Here is a 16,609-nt window from a genome sequence, read left to right on the forward strand (position 1 = left end):
TTAATCTATAAAGTTAAGCATCTGCTCAATTTGCTTGTTTCCTTCACTGAGTTCCCCTATGTGTTAGACATGCTATTGAGCATCTCATTAAAAAATGAAGGTCAGAGTTCCTGTCTCTAGGAGCTTATCTTCTCAGAAGAGAAGACTTTCAAATATATAAATTGCAGTAAATTGGAAAAAATGTGGACTTTGCAGATGTAAAGAACAGGTACAAGTTCTGGCTTTCCCACCATCAATGAGTGGTCTCAGCATGTTTTTGCTAACCTAAAACATATTTGGGTATCTAAAAGGATAGTCATACTTCCTACTCTAGGATTATGTGATTTAGATGAGAGACCCTACATAAAGTACATGGCACACTTCATGACATGTATTTGATGCATACTGTTTTTTTCCCTCTCCCTTCCTGAGGGTATTAACTAGAATGTTTGAACTGGTATAAGAGAGTGGTCATTCCCAATAGATTAGTGATTTTTGTCTTTTTAAAATACTGAAATGTCTTTGGAAAGTATAAATTTTGCTGCCAGTTTTAGTTTGTGATTTAGTTTAATGTGTTCATTAAGTTTTTCTGAATATTTACGTGCTTTATAGTTAATTCATCCTCCCTATTTTATAATTGTAGAATAATTGATATTCTGTACTGAGACCTTACTCTATGCTAGGCATGATCATAAATACTTTACATATGCTTTGTAATTCAGCATCCATATGCCTATTGTGAGAATAGGTACTGTCATCCTCATTGTACCTGATGAAGACATCGAAGCCTAGGATAAGAAATAGCTTAGTCAAAGTTACAAGCTAATAATGATTATCACTAACTTCAAGTAAGTGCTTTCAGTGTGCCAGGCACTGTTATAGTGTTGTTTACAAGAATTATTTTGTTTAATTGTCCTGATTTGAAGCTACAGAGGTGACAGAACTGAATTGAAACCATATCATTCTATTTTTGTTTTTTATGAAAATTGAAGAAAAGTTAAATACTTAACATCTTCAGTCTAATCTTTGTGGAGTGACACAGGTAATGTGATGTGATAGCCACAGTGACAGGTATCATGATATACCAATGAAAACCAGGATTCCCTTCATGAAAAATGTATTTTTAGTTAATACAAACCAATCATAACTTTGGTTTAAACTATATTTATTGTTTGGATTTAAGGGTCTTTTTGGAGTTCCTGAGCTCAATGCACCAGAGGGGTTTTATATTGCACAAGAAGAAGCCTTGAGAAAGACAGAGTTGCTGGTGGAGCGCGCATGTTCTACCCCTCCTGGGCCCCAGACCGTGCTCATCTTTGATGAGCTCTCTGATGCTTTGTGTAGAGTGGCTGACTTGGTAAGACACTTTGTCTAAGACTTGAGACTATCTCTTTTTCAAATGATTAACATTTAAATAAAGTTTGTCCTTTGTTTTTTTAAGATTAATATTAGACTAAGCTTAAAAATGCCTGAAATTATTTGAGAGCTGTTGGGTATAAGTCATGTTGAAGTATGACAATGGGAATGGGGAAAATATATAGGAAAGGTGATATTTATGACTAATTTAATATGTATATATGAAATAAAATATTCATGTAATATGTAATAAAAGAATGATTACTAATACAGCAAAGATTTTTTTAAACAAAGGTCCCTTATTCATGAAAGCTTCTATCAAAATTCTAATGGAATTTTTTTGTACATTTATAACATAAGTCCCCTTTTTCATAAGAGGAATAAAAATTTTTTATAAACCTTTCAGTATTGCCTTTTCTGATGTCAAACCAATTATTTTTAATTACATTTTAAAATTGAAATAGAATTACAACTAGATTTTTTCATCAACTGAGAAACTCAGTGCTGAGAAAAGTGTGATTTTCTCTCAGTCCCCAAACGTCAGATCTTGCTTAGTGAAGGTGATTAGTGGTACACATAATCTAAATTTATGATCATTCATGATTCAGTCTATGTGATATTTAACTATATACCTCTTTTCTCACATTCACTCAATGCTGAGCCGAATACTATACTATGAATACAGTTATGAACACAACAGACACAATCTCTGGCTAAATGGAGCTTATATTCTGGTGCTTCCTTGTTTTTAGATCTAACTAGGTAGACAGTAGGCCCAGGTGATAGCTTTACCTGGATAGCTTTACCTCTCAGCATATCTCCACCCACCTCTTATCCTCACCGATGGCAACCACTAATCTGTTCTTCATCCCTATAGTCTTGCCTTCTCTAGAATGGCATGTAAATGGAACCCAGTATACCTTTTGAGACTATCTTTCACTCAGCATACTTCCTCATTTTTGGGTTATTTTTCTTTTTTAGAAAATTTCTTTCCTCCTCTGCATTTGAATTGAGCAGTAACACATTTCAGATAATTATACTCCACTATAATAGTCAGTTTTAAGAAAATTGATAAATTATCATATTTTAAAGGATCTTCCTCAGGAATGAAATTTGGGGCTCTGAGTAGTCAGTTCTCAGTTCAGTTATACTGGGTTTTCTTCATCTCCCTCTGGTATGTGCATAGGACATGTTTCTTTGATGCTGGAGAAGCTGTGGAGATGCACTGCCAGAGGAGCCTTATCCATCTAGTTGTTTCATTGAAATCTGAAAAGGAAAATGTATGTTACAGATTTTACTTATATATCATCAAAGATTGGCTTTGGTAGTCAGAATCCTGGAATTCACTGTTTATTTTTTGTCATAGTCTCCATCTTAATTAAGCCGTGTTCTAGTATTTTACTCTACATTTTTGTTTTTGCTTTTTACTAAAAGATTTTGAAATTTCTGCCCTATATCTTGTCCGGTCTTGAGTTTTAAAAAAATATTTGTAATGTATAATAGTACCTCATTTTAAAAACTTTTAAAATCTAGAACATGATTTATATGCATTAATCTTGGTCAAATAATTCAAAGAATGTTTTTCCTTTTTAAATTTTTAAGATGTTATTACTTATATGATCAATATCATGGTAGTAAGGCAGTAGTTTTATAAATTCTCAGCATATGGTCATTTTGTTATTCTTTTTTTAAAACAGTTTTTATGTAATAGAATTATTTTCCTCAACACCATTATAAATAGACTTTTAAAATGTGTGCTAGAGTTTTGATTTTTAACATTGTAACTTCTGCAACATGTAGATTTTTAATTTATAAAATATGTTGTAAATTTTACATAGCTTGTTTTTCAAGTGCTTTAGTATAAAATATTATTTTATTGTTCCCTGTTGTTACAAAAGATGTATCAAACTATGGATTTGAATGTTTCTGCATTAAAGGTTATTTGATAATAAAATTAGGAAATTTTACTTTGTGGTGATTTTATTTCATGTTAGAGCCATGCACGTCATTTTGGAGAATAAAGAAAGTATGTAATATTTTGTAGTTTCCCTGCATTTCATTTTCTATTGCAATGATTGTAGTTATCATGAAAACTCAAATCTAGTTTTACATGATTTCATTTTTTAAAAAAATTTGTGCTCATTTTAACTCTAGTGATTAACATAGCAACAGCAGTTGTCATTGCATGCCATATTAAATGGGGTCAGGAATTTATATTTTACTGAAAGAGCTATAAAGAGAATGTGTCTTTGTTTTCTGCACAAAGCCTAGAATGTGGTTGTTGGTTTTAAGATTATACTATGTGTTGAATATTTTAAAAAGCACCTCTCAGTTATTCTCTGGGGCCAGGTTAACACATGAGAACCATATTGCAAACAGTTAGTTACAAAGTTTTAGCATATTTGAAACCAGGGTCTGTTCTTTTGAACTATAGGATTAGGAAGAATTTGTTTGGTGTTCATTTGAGAGAAAAACTTCACTAAAATCAAGTTCATGGAAATATTTTCTTTGGAATGAAACAAACTTGGTTCCAGGGAATAACAGAATTAATAAATGTCTAGAAAGAAGCTGCTTTGCCATTCTAGTTGAGGGAAAATTCAGTAATGGAAATGCACAGTTCGAGCCAAATGGTACATTTTAAAACAGGTTTTCATTTTCACTCTCAGATCTTGGAAGCCAGCGATCTGTCACATTTGCTTTTGGTTTTGTCTTTTTTCCTTTATTAGGCTGATTTTGTGAAAATTGCACACCCTGAGCCAGCATTCAGAGAGGCTGCGGAAGAAACCTGTAGAAGTATTGGCACCATGGTAGAAAAGTATGTGTTGTCTTCTCCACTCCAGTGCTGGGAGACAGGGTTTCATGGATTTGCGCTTCAGGCAATTTTGTGCATAGTGCTTGTCTGGGTTCTACAGGGTGGGAAGTGGTGTGTGAGTGTGTGACCACTGGGTAACTGTCCAGAGGGTTGGAGAAAGGGAGGGCTCTGGGAGCAGGTTCACCTCCCAGCCAGTGACTTTGGCTAGTTACTTATCTCCCCTCAGTTCCTTTCCTTTTCTGTAAATGAGATAATGAAGTCAATCCTTCCTTTTAGGCTTGCTGTGAGGATTGGATATGATAAATGTAAGTGCTTATAAGGTGTCAGGTACATAGCAAACACCCAGTAACTTTCATCATCATTATTGTTTATGTTAAATAAGGGCATTTTAGTATCTTAGTGGCAAATTGGAGTTCCTAGATCATCACATGATTAAATTGCTGTTGCATAAATGGCTAGGGGCCATAGGGTGAGAAGCCAAAATTACATATACACAGTGCCCTTGCAGTCCTGTTGAATTGGGATTAGGAGGGCCTTAAGGGGACTATAAAACGTTGTGGGAGGGCTGAGGCAGGCTGAAAGCTGAGGCTATGATGAAGTGAGTTTTTAAAAAGTGATTTTGAGGTAAATTGAAATGTTTTTAAGCCATTTATGAGCACTCTAAAGTGCTTGTTAAAATAACTTAAATGTGGACAGTGCTATATTCCAAAGCACTTAGGTGCAAGATACCATGTCAGATGTGTATAAAGCTAAGCTTGCCTGACATGAATTTACTTAGTACAGGAAAACAGGGCCCAGGCAACATTGTTAACACTGTTTCATAAAGCAAAAGTTGGGGGTTGAGGTACTTTCTCCATTGAGATGAAAGTTGGATGGTAGACTCTTTCCTCCTGAGCTTTGGCTAACAGCAGGCTGGCTACATGGGCAGTGGTTTATTAGTATGAGGATTATACTCAGGTTCACACATGATCTCACTTAATCCTTAAAATAACCTAAGATCTAAATAATTTGCGCAAGGTCACAGACCAGTAGTAGGGACAGATCTGCATCTGGATGTGGCAGTAAAGCTTAGGTCCTATGCTTTCCTTTCCTATGGGTCTGCCTCTCCCACCCAGGTGAATACAGGAAGTTTAGGTTCAGAGTGCTGAGTTCAGGACTGGAAAACCTGTCCGTTAAGCCTCCTGTCAATCCTCATTCCTTTCCTCTTATTAAAAAAGAGATAGGCTTGGGTATTTCACTTCTTGCTTCTTTTCTATGCTTTTTGGGCCTAACTACTGACTATGGATTTGAACTTACTCTTTTATATTGTAGGACAGTGAATACCTTTGACATTTTACCTAACAGACTGCCTGCTTCTATACTATATAGTTCTGTTTCTAATAAGGTTATTCCTGGTCCAAATAAAGGAAGGGGGAGGACTAAATCTACTCCCAACTTTTAACCTCTGGGAATGGGTATATTATAATCTCATATGGTTTCTTTTTTTATAGAGAGAGTAAAAAATAAGACTTAAGAAAATCAGTGATTTTTTTTTTATTTTTAATTTTTTCTAGGTTGAACACAAATGTGGAATTATATCAAAGTTTGCAGAAATTACTATCTGATAAAAAGCTTATGGATTCCCTTGATGTAGAAACCAGGTACTCATTCCTTTGCATTTGTTATGACTGTGACTCTAGTGGTAAAGCTGAGAGTTTTCCCCTTTGGAGTATCCTCTGCACACATAGCTCCCTGCAATGTTCCTCCCCATATATCTCCATGACTCCTGCACTTTTTCTAAGACTCTACTCAAATGATAGATCCTCTTCCCACCAGGTCAGGCCCCATTCTCTTATCTTGCTTTGTTTTTCTTCAATGCCCTAGTAATTTCCATCAGCATCTTATCCATTTGTTTATTTATCATCATTTTACCTCACTAAATTTGGTTCACTGAGGCAACATGTAGTAGGTATTTCACCAATGAATGAATGAACTATAAACATTTGATAATTACGCTTACCTTTATGCTTAAAGTTCCATAATTGATACCATTGGAAGATATTACCAAATGGATTTATTTACTGTGGATATCAATATCTTTGAAATGATTTGCTTTGGTTCATTAAATTAATTTATTAGCTAGATGCATGGCTGAGGCAGGAGGCTGAGGCAGGAGGATCACAAGTTTGAAGCCACTGTGGGCAGCTTAGTGAGATCCTGTCTCAATAGAAAAAAGAGGATATAGCTCAGTGGTAGTGTGCCACTGGGTTCAATCATCAAAAAAAAAGAATACAGATTAATAAATATGAATCAAAAAGTCAAATTTCTAAGTCAATACATAAGAATATTTGATATATGACCTTGGATATCTCAGTTTTTGGTCACATTTGTTTATAAAATAAGTATAATAGGGTTTATCATTTATTTGCTCATATTTGGATCATAATGTACAGATTTTTGTTTTTCACCTTATTTGGATCTGCTTATCTTTTTTTTTTTTTTTTTTTTTTAATGGGACACTTATTTCCTTTGGCTCCAAATTTTTCTTTCTCCTGCTTCTTTCTTGTCTCTCTATATGTGGCTATGATTCCCAACCGAAGCCCTATTCCACAGGGACCAGTTGGTAATGGAATCTTGCTACAATCGTGCAGAGTGTGAGTACCATGCAGTACGAGTAGCAAAATGAGCTCAGCGTTTGGTGGCTTATTTTCATCTGACTGGCTGGTATGCTGGTACCTGACCTTGTTTTACTTCATTGATCCTGGTAGCTTGATATACTAGTAAAGTTAGCTGTGTTGACAGAATATTTGGTTTCATTATAATTTTAGGCTTCAGCATTATATTTGTCTTCATTAGTAAAACAAGTAAAAGTTGAATACCTATTAATGGTGCCAGATTTACACTTTATAAAGTAACAATGAAGAATATTAAAAATAAGATTATTCAATCTGATTTTTTAAAAAATATTTTTTAGATGTTATTGGACCTTTATTTTATTCATTTATTTATATGTAGTGCTGACAATTGAACCCAGTGCCTCACACATGCTAGGCAGGCATTCTGTCACTGAGCCCCAGCCCCAGCCCCTTCAATCTGATTTTTACTGAGGATTGACAGTTTAATTGCAGACTATCAGACCATCTTATATGCAAAGGACTTTTACTTATAGGATATATTCTATATTTCTAGATGTTACTAAAAAATGCTGATAGGAACTTTCGAATAACAAAATGACAAATACATTGGGAAGAATAAGCTACATGGAATATCAGTAGTCTAAAAAGAAAAAGCTTTGAAAGTGGGAGAAGGCTAGAATTTAAAGTAATAATTAATGAAATATCATGACACTTGCATATCAATCAGATGTGTTAGCTGGCAACCAGAAAGAACTATATCCTAGTTTTTATGTATTGTAAAGTATAAGTATAATGGCTAAAACAGAGATTTATTGATATAATAAAGTACCTTGTCATGATAAGTTAATGTATAGAAAAAATTATTCAAATTGAGTAGTTCATTATCTTACTAGATCCATTCCATGAAATATTAATTCTATCAGATATTGAGAACTTTTCTTAGAAGGGTTTTCTTGGTCCATAAGTTTGAGAATCTGACATTTGTTTCCCCATTGGAGAACCCAACCACAAAGAAACCTGTTTAACTTGGGACTTTCCAAAATCATATAGTCTGTATGCAAAAAACATAGAAAACTCACTTTCCAGACAATATAATGGAGGGAAAACCCCAGCCACAACAGCAACAAAAGCTGTAATTTACTTTGGAATTAACTCCCAAGGTCTGTGCAGAACCTGAACCTGGCATGGGTGCCTGTGCATGGACTCCTCCTTGTTCCCCAGTATGAGAAACAACTGGGAGAAATGTTCTTAGATAAGAAGGAAGAAGGTTTAGTGAGGCACTGGGTTTGATTCTCAGCACCACATAAAAATAAATAAAGGGCCACCAACAACTAATAAAATATTTTTTTTAAAAAAAGAAAGTTTAATATTGTTCTCTACTGACCTGTAAGTTTAGTACTCTTGTTTCTATATCTAAAAGAGACTTCATTGTTTTTGTTACTTAAATTATTTTGAAGTCTTAGAGAATAAATATGAAAGCATAGGTAAAAAAAAATTACTTAGAAGAGCATTATACGTAAGCCAGTCAATAGTCTATTAGATCAATGAAAAGCAAAATTTCAGACACATGTAAGACTATATTTGTTATATGATAGAGGTGCCATTGCATATTAGTGTGAAAAACTTGGTTTTCAGTAAATGAATAAGCATTTTGGGGAGGAAAAGTAGATTGATTAAAGATTAAATATTTTTAGAAGAAATCACAAAAGCATTGTTAATCCTGGGATGTGGAAGATCTTTTTTGGCATGATACAGAAGAGAGAAGACTGATGGATTTAATTACATAAAAATTGTAGATTTGGTGTGGCAGAACTGCATTTAAAGTTAAAATACACAATGAGACAAATGTTACTTACACGACAAAGGGTTAATGCATTTAATTATGTTGAGATCTTACAAATTACTTGGTGATAAAAAATAAGAAAGCCAGCCATCTTATAGAATAATGAGCAAAAAATTCTTGAGAGACTTTCATTTTACAAAATAAGGGATAGCAACACATGGTAAAAAAGGTCTAGAGCATGGAGATGTAGCTGTGGGATTAGACTGTCAGAGTCGGGTATTGACTCAGTAGTTCTCTAAGCCTTAGTTTTATCCTTCCTTGGACAGGAATAAAAAAGCATGTCATAAGATTACAATAAAGTTTAAACGAAATATTTCATGTAAGTGCTGTGTTCAGTATGTGGCATCCAAAAAATGGGATCTGCCATCATTGAAGCAAGGCAGAATAAAGCAAAAAGCCTGTCAGTCAACAAAGTTGAAACAGAATAAGAATAGTGATGTTAATGGGTTGAGGTAGAAGGTTTCCCTCTCTAGTTAAAAGTAAACTGATAAGTCTTTAGGAAGGACAATATGGTGATATATGTCAATGTGTGTATTTTTTGATCAGTTTAATTTCTTGGAATTTATCCTAAGGAAACAAACAAGGCTAAAGACACGTACTTAGCAGGAGTGGGAAAAATGGGAACTATTTTTAGTCCATAGAATAAAACACAAATTTTTAAAGTCATCTTTTTGAAGAATGTTTAGTATAGGGAGATCTATTCATGTTTGTGATGTGTTTTTTAACATTAAAATTATACATAATAGTGGGATTCACTGTGACATGTCCATACAAGCACATAACATAATTTTATGAATTTTCATTCCCCAGGATCTCCCGTTTCCCTAACCTGCTATCTCCCGCTTATCTCCTTCCTCTAGTCTCCTGACATTCTTTCTATTTTCATGAGATTCCCACCCCCTTTTTTCTTTATTTTCCCCTCTAGCTTCCACATATGAGAGAAAACATATGACTCTTGACTTTCTAAGTCTGGCTTATTTTGCTTGACCCTCTTGAGTTCTGTTCATTTTCCTGCAAATGACATAATTTTATTCTTTGTGATATAATTTTACAAGAAAAAGACAAATAAAAATGTGTGTGTGTGTGTGTGTGTGTGTGTGTGTGTGTGTGTGTGTATGGGTCTCAATTATTCTAAATAAATAATATAGCATATTGAAAGTAGATTGGGGCTAGGATATAGCCCAGCAGCAAAGTGCTTGCCTCTTATTCGCAAAGCCTTGGGTTTGATCCCCAGTTCCAAAAAAGAAAGCAGATCGGATGGAAGTACAAGAGTTTTAATAGTGGTTATCATTGGTGTGATTAATGATTTTAGTACATAATTTCTCATACATTTCTATAATAAAGTAATGTATAATAGAATAAATTTATCTGATCAATTCCCATTACCAGTTTATCAGCTCTGCTGTCTTTCTTCTCTCTTAGTAAAACAGAAAATTTATTATATAGTCTTGAATTTCTATAATATGGGACTCTTGTATCTTAAATTATTGTTGCTTAAAGTTAATAAATTCAGGTTATATTATCCTAAAAAAAAACAACAGAAAATTACTTAGAGAGGGCTAGGTTCTTAGGTGGACTGTTTAGAAAGAGAGAGGAAGGTGGGCTTGAGTGAAGCACTCTACATTATTTAAGAAAGAATATAAGTGACTACATTATTAGTTTTCAGAATTCCAGAGGAACTTTAATCTGATTATTTAAAATATCTCAGACACATTAATCAGGAAGATAAATAGCTCTCTTTTGAGACAGCCAAAAGAGTATATTAAATATTTAGCTGACCTATCTCCAGAAAAAACGCATTAAAAAATATATTGTTGACAGAAAAAGGTATTACAATTGAAATCAGTTCCAAACAAAAAGCAGAATTAGAAAGAAAGAAAACAGTTTTCCTTAGCCAAGAAACTTGGCTTCCGGCATAGCATCAAAGAATTGAACATTCGAAGTAGCTGCTACTATTTGGAAGAAAAACCGAAAATCTCTTGCAAAGGGCCTTTGAAAAATCATCCAAGTATAAACTGTTTTATGTTTTTAATTTTTGGGATTTGGATGAAGTTGAAATAAATAAGAAATTATGATGGTGACTTTAACAGGTTTGCACTGAATAAGGGAATAAGCTCTTACATGACAAGCTAATGATACTTATCAGTCAGCTAGATGTTTTTTCTGACTTCTGAGATATTAAGCTCCTTGTTTAAAACAGATAAATTATGTGTGTGCTTGTATGTGTGTTGAAACAACTTTTGGCAATAAGTTTTAAAAGGGTTGATTCAATGATGACAATAACAACAAAAAACCCACTGATTTTTGTTAATAAATTTTATTAATGATTATAACCTGGACTCTTTTATATTAGGCGAGTGGCCGAACTATTTATGTTTGATTTTGAAATCAGCGGGATCCATCTAGATGAAGAAAAGGTAAATCTTTTCCTCTGTATTTGATCCCTCTTGTTTTACTAGCATTTATAGTTGACCTCTTCGTTGCAGAGTGCTTATTTAGTGCTTGACTATTTATATTACAAAAATGCTCAGGTTTGGGGGGGGGCTGGGGTTGTGGCTCAATGGTAGAGTGCTTGCTTTGCAATGGTAGAGTGCTTGCTTTGCACGAGTGAGGCTCTGAGTTCGATCCTCAGTACCACATAAATAAATAAATATTTTTAAAAACGCTCAGGTCATTGTTATGGAATTCTCCCATAGGCTATGTTTGAATGTAGTACTCTCTGGAAGCTGGGCTATCACAATTAAAAAATGGCTTGAGACAGTTGGGATGCTTGAGATGTCATGGAATTAGGGTAAGATGCGCAATATCAGAAAAGATCAGCAAGCAAATAGGCTAAATCATTGATAGTCGAAAGTACAGGGGATTTCCTTAAGTGCCCTTATTCACATTGCCCATGTTTTTGACAGATCCATACACTTTTGTTCTGGCAGCAATAAGTGTAGGTCACAGTGTTTACACTGGGATGAAGGGCTTGATACATTGTCCAGACCTCTTGTTTTACAGATGTGGAAACAGGACAAAGTGATTTGTTCAAGTTCTTATCCTTAGTTCCCAGGACTTCTCTTCCTGGCCACTGCTCTTTCTAGAACATGACATCCTAAGAAACTGAGTGCTGCATTTTTTTCTTTAAAGGTAACAATGTTTTTCCAAATAAATATAGTATAATTAAACCATTTACTTAGGAACAGATTAGTTTATCAGGATGTCTTTGAAAGTAAATGGCAGTCTTGAGGATATACCACTAGCCCTCCATATTCATGGGTTCCACATCTGGATTTAACTAACTACAGATGGGAAATATTCAGAAAAATAATTTCATCTATACTGACATGTATAGCCTTTTTTTGTCACTAGTCCCCCCCAAAATTCAGTGTGTAACTACTTAACATGGCATTTACATTATATTAGGTAACAGAGATGGTTTAAAGTAAATGGAAAAATATACATAGGTTCTATGCAAATACAATAATACAATTTTATATAAAGGTCTTGAGCATCTGTGGACTTTGGTATTGTGGAGGGAAGGGGAGTATCTTGGAACCTATCCCTTGTGGATGTTGAGGGATGATTGTATATAATATACAATAAATTCTGTCATTTTGATAGGCACTGGGTTTGAATATTAGTGGATCCACACACATGTCTGGCGTTTTTATGTAGCTTCAAGGACTTTGCACCTCTCTCTTGGTCTGACCCTGAGCTGGGATATGCTTTCCCATGAGGTCACAAGGTCAATGGGTTCTACTATAAATTCATAAAGTAAACACCTTTGTCCCTCTCCACACCAGTTATTTATTAGTACTTTTCTATACTAGTGATATATACCATATTCTCTGACTCACTTGGAAGAAGGTTTCAGGGGCAGTTTGCATTTTTTCCCGTTCTAGTACTCTCATATCATAATTAGTAACCAAGTCAAATTACATTGACTAGATGATTGCACTGGCCTACAAAGGCTTTGTCTTCCTAATTGTCATTATAATTTATATCACCTGAGCTTTGCTATATTAAAGCATATGTTTCACATCATATCTTCCTGATAATTTTGAGAATGGTACCATTATTTCCGTTTTATTGATAAAAAGCTGGTGAACCTAGAGGTTGTGGGAGGCTATTATGTAAAGTCATACAGACTCCTGTAGGCATGCTGTTGCTCTGTCTAATCTACATCTGAACATTAAGAATCTTTATCTTAAAGCATCAATTTGTTAGATTCTCCCATCGAGAACCTCTCAGTCCTTTCCTTTGTTTAGTGCTCCATTGCAGCTCATCACACCTGTCTTCCATCTGTGTGTTTGTGTGGTGTGGGGTATGTCTCCTCCTTGCCAAGTTTGCCTGGCTAAAATCCCCTGGACATTCATCTTCAGGACATATGGTCTATGTATCAGTTCCCCAGGTGGAATTTAGTATTCATCTTAACTCATTTTACTTGCTTCACTCGTATGGCATGTATCCTTATCGCATATAGGCATTCATCTGCCTTTTATTGAAGTTGTTGCTGTTGCATCACTTATCTCTAAGGCTTATCAAAGACAGAGCATACAGCATGATTTTTAATGTGTAACAATTTTAGACTTAGTGAAATATCAAATCACTGAGTCATGAATCATTATAATGCTAGCTAACATTAATTGAATTTGATATCTTCAGAAGGAATATCACTAGTAGAGATCTTTATGGATAATTATAATATTTTATATAATCTTTATAAAAATGCTTTCTGTAACTTGTTGACAAATCATATGTGTTCTGTTTGAGCAATATAAACATTGCTGCTTTATCTAACATGTGTCCTTATGGTATATTACTCTTTCCTAGTAACTAATTCCATGGAGAACCCATCAGCATTAGAGATGTAAGAAAAGTAAATCTGCTAAATTTTGTTACAACTTCCATGTTTGTTCTCAAAGGTGCCCCACAAGGATAGGGTATAAGGAACACGTTACATGTTTTAGAAGAGAGCATGAAGTAAACCCACCAACATAATCTACAAATATAAAGGCCTATATTCTTTATAGTCTTTTTTTCTTTCTTTCTTTCTTTGAGATGGGGGTCTCATTGTGTTACCTAGGCTGCCCTCCCACTCCTGGGCTCAAGTGATCCTCTTGCTTCAGCCTCCCAAGTAGCTAAGACTTTAGATGTTCACCTCTGAACCTGACAATTTTGTTTAAATTTTATTTTAAGACCTCATGAATATAGTAAAGTGAATGTAAGTGTATTTTTTACAGTTATTTAATAACAAGTTCATAGAATTTTTTCAAAGTATTGCGTATTTAATTGCCACAGAACAAAGAAATGGTATGTCTAACAGATTGTTGAAATCAGAACATGAACTCAGTATTTACTTTTCCTTTTACTAGGTGATACAAATATTTGAAATTACTAATTTTATCACATTTTAATATTTTTATAGTGAAAGTTTTGGGGAAAATTTTTGAACTACAATGTAGTTTCTAGACATCGTTTGTCTTTTTAGTTATTCTACTAGTTACCATTAGGTGGTGATACATGGCCACACCAGAAACAAAACAGGCAAAGAAATCTGAGCCAAAAAGCCATTGGATCTCTGAAAACTTATGTTTCTCACAAAGTTTTGAATTTGCTGTATTGAAAACTTTGGGTTATTATTACAGAGTTAATTTTTTCAGCTTTTTATCAAACATACATCTGCATTTTAAGTATTTAATTTTTTAAACAATTAGTACTGCTTAATCACTTTTGAAGGAATAAAATATTTACCTTAGAATCTATTAATAGCTATTAGAAGATTAATAGCTTTTAGAATCTATTAATAGCTATTGCCCCCTTCCTAGAAAGATTTGCAGATAATTGACCTGAAGCCTCTTCATGAACCTAGTTTAGAAGCCCATCTGGTTCTCTAGTTACAAATAACTGGAAATCCATACCTTGTCCTCTAGTGGACCTGACTAATTATGTGAACTGTAGTTTATCTTTCATCTGAAAACATTTGTGGTAACTCCTTCAATAATGCACAGTTCCTCAGGAGATTGTGTTTCATAAAGCTGTGGCTGCAAGATAAAACTTCTTTGGTTCTGTTGGTACCATCCACATCCTCACCACTGACATTCTGAGGGCCTGGCAGGTACAGGGACCATGTGCCATGTGCTGGGTGCATTTGCACAGAGTAGAGGACACTGCCTGCTGTGTGAGGCCTCAGTCTGATGGCTTTATTTCTATTTTCTACAGCACCCCAAGAGTATGCAAAATCAGAACTTTTATTTTTTTAAAAACTTTTTTGTAGATGGACAGAATGGTTTTATTTTTTTATTTTATTCTAAACCAGTGCCTCACTTGTGCTAGGCAAGCGCTCTGCCAAGTGAGCTACAGCCCCAGCCCCCAAATCAGAACTTTTAAAACGGGCTTTCCTCTTGTGTGTGTTCTCTACTCTTCTGTGAAATACTCTATTACTTCACTTTTCCAAACCTCTGCCCTTTATTCTAATCTTTTAAGAGTAAATATATTTTCTAGTTCTGCCCTTTAAATATTAGTTTTTCTTAGACTAAAAATACTTTGTAAGGCCCCCATTGAACAGATATTATCCAGCACTCTATTCTCTGGCTCACTTAAGGAAGGCTTTTTTTGGGTGGGATGGGGGAACAGAGAAGGATTCTGTATTTTTCACATTATTAATTTCAAGGATTGGTAACATAATTGCATTAGACATAAAATAGAACTCTAGAAGTTGTAAAACTCTTAAAATATACAAACATTATAAAATCAAAGATGATTTTTTATTGAGATCTTAAATAATTAATCAACATCAAGATATTTTTTTTAATTGATGATTTTACTCTTTTAATTTGTTTGAATGTACAAAAACATCTGCAGGGCATATTTTAATGCATTCAGACATAACAAGAATGTTTCCTTACCTATGCTTCTCAACTCAAATATTTGGTGTCCAGAAACATTGTCATAAATCAATTGCATGATATTTTCATTTTGTGTTGTAATACATTGGTGTTAATGAGGTCAAAGTGTTGCCAAGGAAAGTAGAAGTACTCTGACTATACTGATCCTATTTTTTTTAACCATACGATTTATTTTTATTTTTTTTAGTCATACATGACAGCAGAATGTATTTTGACATATAATACATACATGGAATGTACATACATCAATCATATTGTCTATTCTATTCTGCTGCCCTTCCTATCCCCCCTCCTCTCCCATCCTTTCTCTCTATCCAATCTAATGTGACACACTTTTTTTTTTCTCATCACAATATCATGTATGTACTATGTATAACAATGAGGTTCTCTTTCCATCTTCCATGCAACTCCCCTTCTCCCTCTTTTTCCCTCCCACCTCTCTTTCCTATTTAGTGGTAGTGTTCTTCTCATGCTCTTCCTCCCTATCCCATTTTGAGTCACCCCCCTTATATCAGAGAAGACATTCGGCATTTGTTTTTTAGGGATTGGCTAACTTCACTTAGCATAATCTGCTCTAATGCCATCCATTTGCCTGCAAATGCCATGATCTTGTTATTTTTTAATGCTGAGCAATATTCCATTGTTTATAAATGCCACATTTTTTAATCCATTCATCTATTGAAGGGCATCAAGGTTGGTTCCACATTCTAGTTATTGTGAATTGTGCTGCTATAAACATTGAATCAACATCAAGATATTAAATGTTCTTTATCAGCTAAATATGTGTTGATTTCCTACCTTTATATATTGTCTATTAAATTAATTGTGAAATATTAATTTAAAATACCCTTAAATCACTTTTACTCCTCCCACATGTAGCGTAAAAGAGCAGTGGACCTTAATGTTAAAATTTTGGATTTGAGTAGTAAATTTCTCATGGGAACCAACTTTCCCAACAAGATTGAGAAGCATCTCTTACCAGACCACATTCGCCATAACTTTGTACGTGATGGGGATCATGTGGTAGTTGATGGTCTGCATGCGGAAGCACCAAATGACTTGGTATGTATTTTTCATTCTCTTTATTGTTTAGGTCCCATCTAGACATACT

General features: G+C 34.3%; 1 protein-coding gene across 1 annotated transcript in view; it reads left to right on the forward strand.

Annotated features, from left to right (window-relative positions):
• Positions 1-16,609, forward strand: part of Mipep (mitochondrial intermediate peptidase) — a 144,341-nt gene that overhangs the window by 1,795 nt on the left and 125,937 nt on the right. The window contains exons 2-6 of the mRNA XM_005337580.4: positions 1,163-1,336; positions 4,062-4,150; positions 5,701-5,787; positions 10,959-11,022; positions 16,378-16,560. Of these exons, the coding sequence (XP_005337637.1) occupies positions 1,163-1,336; positions 4,062-4,150; positions 5,701-5,787; positions 10,959-11,022; positions 16,378-16,560 (597 nt within the window). The remainder of the gene's footprint in view (positions 1-1,162; positions 1,337-4,061; positions 4,151-5,700; positions 5,788-10,958; positions 11,023-16,377; positions 16,561-16,609) is intronic.

This window comes from Ictidomys tridecemlineatus, chromosome 6, assembly GCF_052094955.1.
Source record: "Ictidomys tridecemlineatus isolate mIctTri1 chromosome 6, mIctTri1.hap1, whole genome shotgun sequence".
NCBI classification, from domain to species: domain Eukaryota; kingdom Metazoa; phylum Chordata; class Mammalia; order Rodentia; family Sciuridae; genus Ictidomys; species Ictidomys tridecemlineatus.